The sequence below is a fragment of the Crinia signifera genome, chromosome 12 (assembly GCF_055691185.1).
Source record: "Crinia signifera chromosome 12, ASM5569118v1, whole genome shotgun sequence".
Classification (NCBI taxonomy): domain Eukaryota; kingdom Metazoa; phylum Chordata; class Amphibia; order Anura; family Myobatrachidae; genus Crinia; species Crinia signifera.
The window spans coordinates 77,141,032-77,156,647 of record NC_139228.1 but is presented as its reverse complement, the minus strand read 5'-3'; the positions used below and the strand labels follow the sequence as shown (position 1 = coordinate 77,156,647).

The following is a 15,616-nucleotide window of genomic DNA, read 5'->3' as shown; positions in this document are numbered from 1 at the left end:
TTGGGGTACGACCCCGGGCCACCCCGTGCCCTACCGACCCCGCTAAACACTAAAAATGTGCCAACGGTGAAACTATACATGGTCAGATGGGAGTCGGCACAGACCCAAATAACAATTTTAAAAGTAAAAAAAAAAAAAAATTTGACATTGTAGATAGTGTTAGCATAAGAAAATGGAGGAGGGGGTAGACTAAAGTGAGAACATACACATTACAAACACATGTTATTTTGACCCTGCCATCGACCAGACCTGCTGAAGTCAACAGTTAGGGGAGGTGCTCAACGTGGCACCGGCAATGTTCCATTTGGCTAGCAGTTTTATGCCCTCCTCCAATAGTGGAGCCTTCACGTGAAATCAGAAGTTTCGTGCGGAAACCCCAACTGTAGAGGATCTCTGCGTTCCTGAGAGCCAAAGTAAGAGGTTGGAAAGAACGTCTCTTAGCTGGAGAAAGGTCGCCAAATAATTGTAATGAGCCCAGGATATCAGACGATTGAGAGGAAGGTCTGGTCGCTTTCAATAATGCTTCTTTAATGTGAAAAAAGAGAATTCTCATCAGGACAGCAGCAATAGTCATGCATCTGGACTTCTGGCACGCCCATAAGTCCAGATGCATCACTTCTGCTGCTGATCCTCCAGCGTTTAACATCTGATCACCGGTGTGGAGACTGTGAGCTTCCCGGTGTGGGCACCGTATCCAGTGGTGTCCTTTCCTGTGTTGTCTGACGTCTCCCCATGCTGAATCTGATGTGATATCTGTTTGCTATCAAGCTGAATATTTTAAACCTTGATGTATGTGAGCTTTTATTTTCAGTAAATTTGTTACCTTTGATATACTCACATGTTCGCTTTCTCCTTCTTCCTTGCTCCTGCTGCTAATGAAAAATCTCCCTTAAAAAATGGCCACCCCCTTAAAGCAGACAGTTTTTGAGGATGCTAGAGGAGGCGACAACCTCCTCTAGAATCCTCAAAAAATGGTCTGCTGTTAGGGGAAGCCATTTTGTGTGGGTCATTTTTTATCAGCAGGAGCCAGGAGGAGCGCCGGGACCGCAGACAGGTAGAGCTACGGTTCCCGTTTACAGATGCGGAGGGGTAAGGCAGGGTTGGGGTGGTTTTATTTTTCCTGATGGGGGGTGCTGCAGAAATTTTTACCCGGGGGAGGGGGTGTGTGCAGGTTTTCGCGTTATGCCACTGTTGTACCCTACCACATCTACAGACATTTAACTATCATTTGTCACTTTCTGCCTTTTAGATGTTTGTGCTAATTTGCTTAATGATAAGAATGGAACTCTGACCTCAGCCAACTATCCCTCCGCCTATCCCAATAATTACAGCTGCGTTTGGTTGATCAGAACCCCATCTGGACAGGTACAGTAATGAATGAGAGCAACAGATGACAAGCAGCAAAAAGGTGTAAAAAATGCAGAAATACTAGCACACTGTATTATTACATACAGTACAAAAGTACTAGAACACTGTATCATTACATACAGAGATACTAAAATAATGTATCATTATATACAGAAATACTAGAACACTGTATCATTACATACTGAGATACTAGAACAGGGGTGTCCAAACTTTTTGCGACGAGGGCCAGTTTTGGTGAGTTGAAATGTGTGGGGGCCGACCATTCAGCCTGACATTCTTTGAATCATTAATCCCATCAAATTGGTCCCTCACTCTGCCCCCATTCACTTTATGTCCCCCAGCCTGCCCCTTCACTGTATATTCCCTAGACTGCCCCCCTTCTCTGTATTTTCTCCAGCCTGCCCCCATTCACTGTATGCCCCCCACTCTGCCCCTTCACTGTTTATTCCCCTGCCTGACCATCCTTCTCTTTATGTCCCCCAGCCTGCTCCTCCTTCACTGTAAATCCACCATTCACTGTATGTTCCCCACTCTGCACCCATTTACTCTATCCCCCAGCCTGCCCCCCCTTCTCTTAATGTCCATCAATGCCTCCATTCACTGTATGTCCCAAAGCCTGACCCTTCTTCACTGTATGTCCTCCAATCTGCCCTACATTCACTGTATGACTCCCATTCACTATGTCCCCTACTTAGCCCCCATTCACTCTATGTCCCTCAGCCTGCCCCCCCTTCTCTGAATATCCATCACTGCCTCCATTCACTGTATGTCCCCCAGCCTGGCCCTCCTTCACTGTATGTCCCCCACTCTGCCCCCATTCACTGTATGTCCCCCTGCCTGCCCCCTCCCTTCTCTGTATGTTTCCCTGCCCCTTGTGTGAGCCAGAGGATGGACAGGCAAAGCAGGAACTGCAAGGACAGGAGATGCTTGGGCTCCCACTGCCGCCCTCCTCCACTCTGCATGTTATGGGAGCAAGCTTCCCCCTTGCTGCACCCCCTCCCCACACACTGCTGTCACTGTGATTGCGGAGGAGAGTGATATACAATTGCAGCTGCAGGGGTTGGATGCATACTCACCCAAAAGACGCCAAACACATCTCACTGTGGCGGCCGGCACCTCCTCACTGCTGCAGACAGCAAGGAAAAGGCATGCTCAATGGGGCCCCACCTTTATTGCTGTGTGTCCCACATCCAATGCTCCACCCGCTTCTGGCTGGAGGCTGCGGGCTGCTTGAAATGACATCAAGGGCCGCAATTGAACCCTGGGACGGACTTTGGACATGCTAGAACAATGTATCATTACATATAGAAATACTAGAACACTATAATTACATACAGAAATACTAGAACACTGTACCATTACATATACAGAAATACTAGAACACTGTATCATTACTTATGAAATACTAGAACACTGTATCATTACATACAGAAATACTAGAACAATGTACCATTACATACAGAAATACTAGAACAATGTATCATTACATACATAAATACTAGAATACTGTATCATTGCATACAGAAATACTAGAACACTGTATTATTGCATACAGAAATACTAGAACAATGTATCATTACATACAGAAATACTAGAACACTATAATTACATACAGAAATACTAGAACACTGTACCATTACATACAGAAATACTAGAACAATGTATCATTACATACATAAATACTAGAATACTGTATCATTGCATACAGAAATACTAGAACACTGTACCATTACATACAGAAATACTAGAACAATGTATCATTACATACAGAAATACTAGAACAATGTATCATTACATACAGAAATACTAGAACAATGTATTATTACATACAGAAATACTAGAACACTGTATTATTACATACATAAATACTAGAATACTGTATCATTACATACAGAAATACTAGAACAATGTATCATTACATACAGAAATACTAGAACAATGTATTATTACATACAGAAATACTAGAACAATGTATCATTACATACATAAATACTAGAATACTGTATCATTGCATACAGAAATACTAGAACAATGTATCATTACATACAGAAATACTAGAACACTGTACCATTACATACAGAAATACTAGAACAATGTATCATTACATACAGAAATACTAGAACAATGTATCATTACATACAGAAATACTAGAACAATGTATTATTACATACAGAAATACTAGAACACTGTATTATTACATACATAAATACTAGAATACTGTATCATTACATACAGAAATACTAGAACAATGTATCATTACATACAGAAATACTAGAACAATGTATTATTACATACAGAAATACTAGAACAATGTATTATTACATACAGAAATACTAGAACACTGTATTATTACATACATAAATACTAGAATACTGTATCATTACATACAGAAATACTAGAACACTGTATTATAACATACATAAATACTAGAACAATGTATCATTACATACAGAAATACTAGAACACTATAATTACATACAGAAATACTAGAACACTGTACCATTACATACAGAAATACTAGAACAATGTATCATTACATACAGAAATACTAGAACAATGTATTATTACATACAGAAATACTAGAACAATGTATCATTACATACAGAAATACTAGAACAATGTATTATTACATACAGAAATACTAGAACACTGTATTATTACATACATAAATACTAGAATACTGTATCATTACATACAGAAATACTAGAACACTGTATTATAACATACAGAAATACTAGAACAATGTATCATTACATACAGAAATACTAGAACACTATAATTACATACAGAAATACTAGAACACTGTACCATTACATACAGAAATACTAGAACAATGTATCATTACATACAGAAATACTAGAACAATGTATTATTACATACAGAAATACTAGAACAATGTATCATTACATACAGAAATACTAGAACAATGTATTATTACATACAGAAATACTAGAACAATGTATCATTACATACAGAAATACTAGAACAATGTATTATTACATACAGAAATACTAGAACACTGTATTATTACATACAGAAATACTAGAATACTGTATCATTACATACAGAAATACTAGAACAATGTATCATTACATACAGAAATACTAGAACAATGTATCATTACATACAGAAATACTAGAACACTGTATCATTACATACAGAAATACTAGAACACTGTTTTTGATTGCTGACATCCCATCCGCCAGTCACCCGTATATATTGTGATCATGACCAAATTTGTTCAAAATAAACATAAATAGTCAACTAAACTATACCAAACTTTTAACACTAATACAATTCATGGAGGTGCACATGTGTGTGCATGTTGACCTACCACCAAAATCATTTCAAAATGGAGGACACACTTACCAGGCAGGATATGATCATTGATAATGGTGGACACTAATTCGGAAGCTCTTTTACCACATCCCGGGGATTTATGATTAATACTCCTCCACTGGGATTGGAGGAGAGATAACTTAGATCCACGTTTCCAGCTGCTATACTGGCTATATTATAAATCAATCATTCTGATCCTCTGTTATACTGTGCAATGTATTAAAGGACTGACCCCCTTCCAGTTTAACCTCCTGAGAATTGGGCCATAGTCACAAGAGGATTGGTGGAATCATAGAAAGTTGTGGCATTTATACAAATTCAGAACGCTCAATTTCAGAATTTTGCCATACTTACCATACTTAAGGGATTAAAGGGTGATAACATCCTTCAGGGGATCATTTACTACAGGGGTCCACATCCTCCTGGGGATCACTTCCTGCAGAGGGTCACTTTCTGCTGGGGATTGCATCCGTCAGGTGATTACGTCCTCTGGTTGATTACTTCAACCAAGTGATCACATCCTTCAGTAAATATGTCCTCCAGGTGTTCACAATCTCCAGGGGATCCCATTTTCCAGTATGCAATGACATTGTAAGTAAAATGGCTGATAAATAAGTTATTTCTGACCCCAGACGCTGTCTATTTTGTATTTAGGTTAGCCTGAGCTTTAATGCCTTTGATGTCCAGTCCTCACCTGATTGCGCCTCTGACTACATCACTATTTATGACGGTCCCAGTAAGAATCATCCTTTGTTGCTGGACAGAACCTGTGGGACTGGTCTGATCCCACTAATCATTGCTTCCACTAGTGAGATGCTGGTAGAGTTTGCCAGTGACAAAAGCGTTACCGGGGTCGGATTCAAAGCTTCTTACACCTCAGGTACTGTACTAAGTTCTAGAAATGCTTAATGTTAGGGATGTCTACTATCTGATCCTACTTATCATTCTATAGGTGCAGTCAGGTTCTTGCGCTGATTGACTCTACATGGCATTGGTTGTTTTGTATGTAGTTCACAGCTTAAATGATTAGCTGTATGGAGACATTACTACAACTGCTTGTCTGTAGTGTTACTGTACCAGATTTGTTTGATTACTTCAGTATCAGATACAGATGTATCCAGTTATATGTTGCTGTGATGGTACACGTACTGCGACATCGCTATGCCCTGCTAGGATGCAAACACTCGCACCCACATACTTCCCATTCAGTGCATATGGAATGTGTGTGCAAAGTATTCACACCCCTGAAATCTCGCCATGATGTAACTGGACACATCTGAGGTTCTGGCTGCCATTGTACTTTATGCTCTACCTTTTTCCCATGGGATTAAAAATAGCAGTAAAACTACAATGTTTTTAAACTATAAATCATTTACTGTAGGTGTCTTCAAGGAAAATACAGTATATCTAATCAGACCTCTAATCTTATACATCCTCAAAGCTCTCACCTGCTCTCTCCATACTGTACATATATATATATTTGTCACAAAATATATCCCTTATTATCTACACCAATGTTCCTGAGACCTACACAGTTTCTCCCCTCTTGTTAGCCAAATCACAGTATCTTCCCTGCCTTGGAGACTTCTCCTACAGCATTTCCCACACATGGAACTCAATTTATCCTTGGCCATGCTCCTGCCCAACCTACAATTCTACAAGTGATCCTTCAAACCCATTCCTTACATAGTTAAATAGTAGTTACATAGTAGTTAAGGCCGAAAAAAGACTTGCGTCCATCTAGTTCAACCTTGGTGTATTAGCTTAACCCTTGTTTTATGTAGTGAATACTGAGATTTTGATTTAAAGACAGATTGTTTTTCTTATTTGTACCCCTGGATGTTTTTAATCAATAAATGTTTGTCCAACCTTATTTTAAATGTATTTATTGTGTCTGCCCACACCACATCTCCAGGAAGAGAGTTCCATAGTTTGGTTGCCCTGACCGTGAAAAATGTTTTTCTTCTAAGAGAATGAAATCTTTTCGCTTCTAATCTAAACTTGTGCCCACGTGTCCTAGAGTCCTTCCTTGTAGTATAAAGGGCGCTTGACAGTTACATATATTGGCCCCTGATATATTTGTACATGTTAAGCATGTCCCCCCTTAAACGTCTCTTCTCTAGCGTAAACAATCCCAATTTGTTCAGTCTGTCCTCGTAGCTTAAATTCTCCCCTAATAAGCTTAGTTGCTCTTCTTTGGATTTTTTTTTCAGTTCTATGGTGTCCTTTTTATAGTGCGGGGCCCAGAACTGTACTCCATATTCAAGGTGTGGTCTAACCAATGCCTTGTACAGTAGCATAATTACTTTTGAGTCCCTAGTTTCCATGCCCCGTTTTATACATGCTAGTATTCTGTTGGCCATTTGTTGCTATATGACATTGGGCACTACACCACAATTTGTTATCTATTTGGACTCCTAGATCCTTTTAAAGTTCTGTATTACCCAATGCCTCCCCGCTTAGGTTATAACTAGCACACTGGTAATTACTCCCAAGGTGCATAACCTTGCATTTATCTACATTGAACCTCATTTACCACTTGTTTTCCCAATCATCGAGTTTAAGATCATTCTGAAGCAAGGAGACATCCACTTTTGATCTAATTACTCTGCTCAGTTTTGTATCACCAGCAAAGATGGAAACGTTGCTGAGTTTTCCCATCCCTATATCGTTAATAAATATGTTAAATAAAATGGGCCCTAGTACCGACCCCTGTGGCACTCCACTTAGTACTGGTATCATATTTGATATGGCACTGTTCACAACCACTCTCTGCTCTCTATTACACAGCCAGTTCCCTACCCATCTACAAATTCTTACCCCAGTCCCAAATCCTCCATTTTATTTATCAACCTCCGGTGTGGTACTGAATCAAAGGCCTTAGCAAAATCTACGAAGACCACCTCTACAGCATTTCCATTATCAAGGTTTTTGCTGACATCCTCATAGAAGCCTAGTAAATTGGTTTGGCAGGAACGATTTTTTACAAACCCATGTTGGTTAATACTAATTAAACTATGAAGGTCTAAATATTTCTGGATACCATCCCTTAAAAATCCCTCAAATCATTTACCCACTATTAATATTAAGCTCACAGGTCTGTAATTAGCTGGGTCATCCCTTTTCATTTTTTTAATATTGGCCCTACCTCAGCTAATCTCCAGTCTTTTGGTAGGCCCTTCACAAGTGCCTTGGTCCCCTCCTCTTGCAACTACTACACATGACATCTGCCTCAGCCCTACCGAATCTTCTTGTCTCTCTTTGTCTTTCCCCGCTAGAGCAAAGACCTTTCCCCTTTATGTTTCACTTCTTTACCTGGCGTCCACCTTTTAACACGCTGTCCATACTGTGTGTTCTTTCTAACAAGTAAATCACTACACTGTATGTTTTACACATGTTCTGAATTGCATGGCAATATCTGCTGGAAAATGCCCCACGTAGGGAAAATCTGCCAAGCACAGTGTCACCTATGTCCCACTAATATGCTGATCTTATCCCCCATTCTCATAAAAACCAACATTAAGTAAAGTATTAGGCATACTGTATTTTCAAAAAGTGGGGGAAATGTGATAAAGCGGCATGGATTACGGTAATGAGGTGAAGCAGGAAACAGTATCACAGAATTGTATTAACACCACGGGCGTCAAATTGGGGGAGTGAAAACTCTTTCCCTTGGCAATCCTTGCTAATGCACATAGCTCAGTGCCGATATATGTCACTACCCTGCTGGCTGCACTGGGCATCGCAGATGCCGCTGCTATTGACAACACTGTCCGTGCGGCTGTGTATGGGCAATGGCACCTCCCAGTATCGACAGCCTCAAGTTTAGTCATGGTCAGAGCTAGGACCATTCATACAGTGCCACTTGCTGTTAGTGTGCTATATTGCACTGTTAATGACAGGGACACAGAACGTCCATATTTTCTAAGCCTGGGGGAGAAACTTTATCAGCATAGATATTTGCGCTGATTCTGCTTCTCCTCATAATGAGCATCAATACATTTACCCCAGAATTACTAATAAACGGCTTGTCTCTTGTCTCTAACTAAAGTATACAGTATACACATTTTTCTATAGAACTAATACAAAGATCTTGCTGTATTCTTTATATTCCAATTTTGCATAGCTTTGTACATTACTGAATTTTAGATTCAAATGCTGATCGTTCTCTTTATATCATATCTCCCTAAAGTACAATGTGGAGGAAATTTCTTTGGTGTTAAAAGGAACTTTACATCCCCTGGATACCCGAAAGCATACAGTCCAAACATGGACTGTACCTTCAATATCACAGCTCCTGTGGGCTATCGGGTAAGGAAAGTGTTTCAGCCTAGAATAATTGTATTCTGGTTTCAGCAATGTACCACATACACACATACACATACAGTGAAGATTCTTCAGCATATGCATTGCTTAAGCCTAACCAGGTTTTGCCTTGTAAGTGATTGCCTTTGTGCCCCCCCCCCCCCCCTGAATCTGCCACTGTAATTATATGGAGTGTTATTGTTAGAAGTAAATACTAACTCTTTATGCCTGTGAGGACTATTCTATCTATCTCTGCTTTCTATATGTCTTTTAGTTAATCATAATTTATATTTTGTGTTTTGCAGATAGCACTGACCGTGAGTGATTTTAACCTGGAGGCATGCCAGTACTGCATCTGTGACTATGTGATGGTAAAGGATCATTCTGTTGTGTATGGTCCATTCTGCAGTGATTATGGTGTTCCTCCCATTACCTCCTCAGGGAACACCCTAGCACTGATATTCCATAGTAATCAAAGAACTCAAATGACCGGATTTGAGGCTTCATACTCTTTCAGTGAGTACAAAAATATTCCTTATATTCATTAAAGTGCAATACTACAGGACTTGATATAAGTATTCTGGTTTCATTTATTTGCTTTAATTAAGTGTATTGTCCCACAGTGATAATGAGTAATGGCCTTCATTTCGCTTTACACACAGCGTAGAGTGTAGTTTTGTTATAGTCTGTGTGACATCTCAACAGGGACCGATTAGGGTTTATGTGGGTTTTTTGTAGGCAAAACACTTGTGGGGGTCTCTACCAATAAAATTCCTAGAATAAATAGTGGCAATGTTATTAAAAAGTGTAATGTAGAAATACACCCAGCACCACAAATGTGGGTAAGACTGAAGGGGACTGGGTTAGGAACTAAGGGGTAAATTTAGCAACCAATTCTTTCTATCATTTTCTAGGGTGCAATAGAGAAATGATAGACAGGATCTGATGGCTGATATGTACAATATCGCCTCTTCTCATTTTAGCAAAATTACCCTAAAAACTGGAGGGTTGGGATTTGTACAGATGAAGGTTAGGGTTAGGAATTAATGGGGAGTGTTAGGGTTAGGCTGCGAGAAGGGATGATTAGGATTGGGGTGGGGGGGGTAAGTACACTTGTGTGAGACTGCCAGTCTCACTGACCACATCCATACAGTATGTATTCCCTCTGGTGATGTAACTTTATCCTCAAAACCATTGATACTTATACACTCTACAGTATTTTCTATGCAGATTCTCAATCGTTTCAATGCTTTTGTGAGAAAAATAAAGTTCTTTTGTTAAACTTATATGCTGTCATTTCTTGTTTTGCCTGCCAATGCACACCAGAGAATTATATTATAATTACATGTTAAGTAAACTACAGCATAAAGCAAACAAAATATGTTACTATGGCGTTAGGGCTTGGATGTATGAAGGAGAGGACATAGTTGAGGAATACTCCTGGGAGTTACCACCATTTCTTGGTGGTGGTACCTAGAGGTGGGACCTGGAGGTATGAAGGAGAGGACATAGTTGAGGAATACTCCTGGGAGTTACCACCATTTCTTGGTGGTGGTACCTGGAGGTGGGACCTGGAGGTATGAAGGAGAGGACATAGTTGAGGAATACTCCTGGGAGTTACCACCATTTCTTGGTGGTGGTACCTGGAGGTGGGACCTGGAGGTATGAAGGAGAGGACATAGTTGAGGAATACTCCTGGGAGTTACCACCATTTCTTGGTGGTGGTACCTGGAGGTGGGACCTGGAGGTATGAAGGAGAGGACATAGTTGAGGAATACTCCTGGGAGTTACCAACATTTCTTGGTGGTGGTACCTGGAGGTGGGACCTGGAGGTATGAAGGAGAGGACATAGTTAAGGAATACTCCTGTGAGTTACCAACATTTCTTGGTGGTGGTACCTGGAGGTATGAAGGAGAGGACATAGTTGAGGAATACTCCTGGGAGTTACCAACATTTCTTGGTGTCAGTAGCTCCGCTCCCTACCTGCCTCAGAGGAACTTCCTGGAGCCCTGGTAATCATGGGCCATGATTCAACAACAGCCTGGGGTTGATTGAATGACAGCCCATCAGAGAAGAGGGCCCTGCTTATGAGAGCTTACATTCTAAATAAAATTTAAAATGTATCCTTGGAAATCATACTATTTGTTAACCTTGCAAACTTGGTAGCTGTTGCATATCATTATAATGTGTTATGTACAAGGATATGACAAATTAACAATATACTGTACCTATATGTAACAATTGTCTTTTCTAACTCATGTTTATGTCCCTTTTATTACAGTATAACGGAAACCTGTTACACAACCGGCCAATATCACAGTGTAACCAGACAAATCACTAATGGTGGAAATCAGCGGAGATCACACAATGAATAGTACGGGGTTTAGCAAGTCTGTTTAATTCTTACTGATGGATGTCTATAAAAATATAATTGTACTATTCAACATAAAATGTTTATTGCAGCTTATTGCAGTGCTGAATAAACGTACAATACTTTGTATTTCCGAGGGGCAGTAACACTTGGGAAAGTAGAATGAATAACTAATAAAACAGATGAATGGTACAGCTGTGTGTGCGTCATTACTTAGAACATTGTGCTTGTATATTAAGTGACTCCAATACGGAAACTTGAGAAACGGTCAACCCTCAGTTACATGACCAATAATTAGAACGCATTTCTTTGCTCCATACCTGGGAGAGATCCACCAGGAATTATCAGAATATTAGTATTTACTTAACCCTTTGAGTGCTAAGTGAATTTGTCAAAATAGTTGTGAAAATAGTTTACCTTATATAGGAAATATAGGGTGACATTTAATAGGATGCGATTTTTTCGCATGTCCCAAAATCGCACCATATCGCACTTTTTAAAATCGCATTTTTTGCCTGATATTCGCATATTTAATGAGATGAGAATTTGGAGCAAAAAAGTGGGTTTGCCTGGAATTTAAAAAACCAGCACCAGGCTCAAGGGCCGGTCCTGGTTCCCAAGATACGGGGGGGGGAAATGAGTAGGGCTACCCCATATTTCAAGAACCAGCACCGGGCCCAACCAGCCAGCAGGTTAATGCCACAGCCAGGGGGAGACTTTTTATACAAGACCCCCCGGTCAAAGCATCATCCCCCTGACCGGTCAGCCTGGGCAGGGGTCCTGGGGAAGTGGGGACCCCCAAAAAAGGGGTCCCACCCTCCAGAACTTACTTGCCTATGCTGAAGCCCGGGGCTGACCCCGATGTCCATGGGTGGTGGGTACCATAGGTGCAGGGGTGTAGCTGCTATGGGGCCCAGTGCTGAGAGGGGCCACCTTCCCTGTCACAGTTATATGTGTTATATACAGGGGTGTAGCTACCATAGGTGCAGGGGGGGCAGCTGCTATGGGGCCAGAGCTGAGAGGGGCCACCTCCCTGTCACAGTTACATGTGTTATATACAGGGGTGTAGCTACCATAGGTGCAGGGAGTGCAGCTGCTATGGGCCCAGAGCTGAGAGGGGCCACCTTCCCTGTCACAGTTACATGTGTTATATACAGGGTATAGCTACCATAGGTGCAGGGGGTGCAGCTGCTATGGGCCCAGAGCTGAGAGGGGCCACCTTCCCTGTCACAGTTACATGTGTTATATACAGGATGTAACTACCATAGGTGCAGGGGGTGCAGCTGCTATGGGGCCCAGAGCTGAGAGGGGCCACCTTCCCTGTCACAGTTACATGTGTTATATACAGGATGTAACTACCATAGGTGCAGGGAGTGCAGCTGCTATGGGGCCTAAAGCTGAGAGGGGCCACCTTCCCTGTCACAGTTATATGTGTTATATACAGGGTGTAGCTACCATAGGTGCAGGGGGGGCAGCTGCTATGGGCCCAGAGCTGAGAGGGGCCACCTTCCCTGTCACAGTTACATGTGTTATATACAGGGTGTAGCTACCATAGGTGCAGGGGGGGCAGCTGCTATGGGCCCAGAGCTGAGAGGGGCCACCTTCCCTGTCACAGTTACATGTGTTATATACAGAGTGTAGCTACCATAGGTGCAGGAGGTGCAGCTGCTATGGGGCCCAGAGCTGAGAGGGGCTACCTTCCCTGTCACAGTTACATGTGTTATATACAGGGTGTAACTACCATAGGTGCAGAGAGTGCAGCTGCTATGGGGCCCAGAGCTGAGAGGGGCCACCTTCCCTGTCACAGTTACATGTGTTATATACAGGTTGTAGCTACCATAGGTGCAGGGGGTGCAGCTGCTATGGGGCCCAGAGCTGAGAGAGGCCACCTTCCATGTCACAGTTACATGTGTTATATACAGGGTGTAGCTACCATAGGTACAGGGGGTGCAGCTGCTATGGGGCCAGAGCTGGGAGGGGCCACCTTCCCTGTCACAGTTACATGTGTTATATACAGGGGTGTAGCTACCATAGGTGCAGGGGGTGCAGCTGCTATGGGGCCAGAGCTGGGAGGGGCCACCTTCCCTGTCACAGTTACATGTGTTATATACAGGGGTGTAGCTACCATAGGTGCAGGGGGTGCAGCTGCTATGGGGCCAGAGCTGAGAGAGGCCACCTTCCCTGTCACAGTTACATGTGTTATATACAGGGTGTAGCTACCATAGGTGCAGGAGGTGTAGCTGCTATGGGGCCCAGAGCTGAGAGGGGCCACCTTCCCTGTCACAGTTACATGTGTTATATACAGGTTGTAGCTACCATAGGTGCAGGGGGTGCAGCTGCTATGGGGCCCAGAGCTGAGAGAGGCCACCTTCCATGTCACAGTTACATGTGTTATATACAGGGTGTAGCTACCATAGGTACAGGGGGTGCAGCTGCTATGGGGCCAGAGCTGGGAGGGGCCACCTTCCCTGTCACAGTTACATGAGTTATATACAGGGGTGTAGCTACCATAGGTGCAGGGGGTGCAGCTGCTATGGGGCCAGAGCTGGGAGGGGCCACCTTCCCTGTCACAGTTACATGTGTTATATACAGGGGTGTAGCTACCATAGGTGCAGGGGGTGCAGCTGCTATGGGGCCAGAGCTGAGAGAGGCCACCTTCCCTGTCACAGTTACATGTGTTATATACAGGGTGTAGCTACCATAGGTGCAGGAGGTGTAGCTGCTATGGGGCCAGAGATGAGAGGGGCCACCTTCCCTGTCACAGTTACATGTGTTATATACAGGGTGTAGCTACCATAGGTGCAGGGGGTGCAGCTGCTATGGGGCCCAGAGCTGAGAGGGGCCACTTCCCTGTCACAGTTACATGTGTTATATACAGGGGTGTAACTACCATAGGTGTAGGGAGTGCAGCTGCTATGGGGCCCAGAGCTGAGAGGGGACACCTTCCCTGTCACAGTTACATGTGTTATATACATTTTTCCTCACTGCGCTGTACAGTAGGGACCCTTGGATACTTTTGCCTTGGGGCCTAAAATATATCTAGTAACACCCCTGGACCTGCTCATTGTAATGTGGTATAAAAGCAGTGGCATAACTATCGCCCCGCGGTGGTGGGGAGGCGCTTGGAAGGTGAGGGCACCGGGGAGTCTGCGGGGCTATTGTTACCTGCTGCATCTGCCCCGGGACCTTCCGCCGGCGAATTAGTCTGCACTGCGGCTCTCCGTCTCCCTGCTCTCCCAGCTCCTTCTGCAATAAAAATGTGAAACACAGAAAATGGCTGCCCCCATAGTGCAGACCGTTTTTGAGGATGCTAGAAGAGGCAGAGGCCTCCTCTAGCATCCTTAAAAATGGTCTGCTGTACAGGGGCAGCCATTTTCTGAGTGACATGTTTTTTATGACAGCAGGAGCCGGGAGAGCAGGGACACGTAGAGCCGCAGCGCAGACTAATTCACTGGCAGAAGGTCCCGGGGCAGATGCGGAGGGGTAAGGGGGTTGGGGAGGTCGAGGTGGGGGGTGGGAGGGGCACACGCAAAAGATTTTTGGCAGGGGGGAGATTTTTTCATAGTTACGCCACTGGAAGGAACCACAGGGTATTATACTGTACATACAGATGTGCAGAGCTACAGTAGATGTCATTGGAAACACACAAACAGCGTGCCATAGAGTAGCCAAGGGTACATTTCACCCTTGGTTTCAGTACTGTAACATGACAGCTTTGCACTCTGCTATGAACAGCCCCTGACCCCAATTCCCCAGCCACCTGATCCCATGCCCATATAAACAAGTGAACGCTACCATTCTTAGGTCGCATGGGAAAAAAATGACCAATGGTACTTTGCAGGTTTTTTTTATTTAATTATATAATTTCTGCTAAAAGTTTCTTAAATACCTTCACATACTGTAACTGGATTGTTGATTCCTCTGCATATAATTGCTGGCTTTCTGAAACAGGATAAGCAGTCTGCCTCCTAAACACTTGTCTTTGCATTTCTACATTGCCAGTAGCTGGTTACATATTTGCAAAAACATATTCAAATTTAAAAAAATTCTGTTTGCATTTGTAACATCAATTTAAACTTCATAAAAATGTTATGTGTATTGGCAGAAACAAAAAGCATGATCTATAAACATTTGATGCAAAAAACAAGAAGATGTACAATAGAGGGTCACTAAGGACTCCGCCAGACTACAAACCCGGCACTTATATTATTGAGATAAAATTAATACATTTAA

The 15,616-nt window shown here is 42.6% G+C and overlaps 1 protein-coding gene across 1 annotated transcript in view; it reads left to right on the top strand.

Moving 5' to 3' along the window:
• Positions 1-9,560, top strand: part of LOC146049550 (embryonic protein UVS.2-like) — a 29,440-nt gene extending 19,880 nt beyond the window's left edge. The window contains exons 10-13 of the mRNA XM_083166077.1: positions 1,250-1,365; positions 5,362-5,587; positions 8,900-9,018; positions 9,318-9,560. Coding sequence (XP_083022203.1) covers positions 1,250-1,365; positions 5,362-5,587; positions 8,900-9,018; positions 9,318-9,560 — 704 coding nt within the window. The remainder of the gene's footprint in view (positions 1-1,249; positions 1,366-5,361; positions 5,588-8,899; positions 9,019-9,317) is intronic.
• The last annotated feature ends 6,056 nt before the right edge of the window (positions 9,561-15,616 follow it).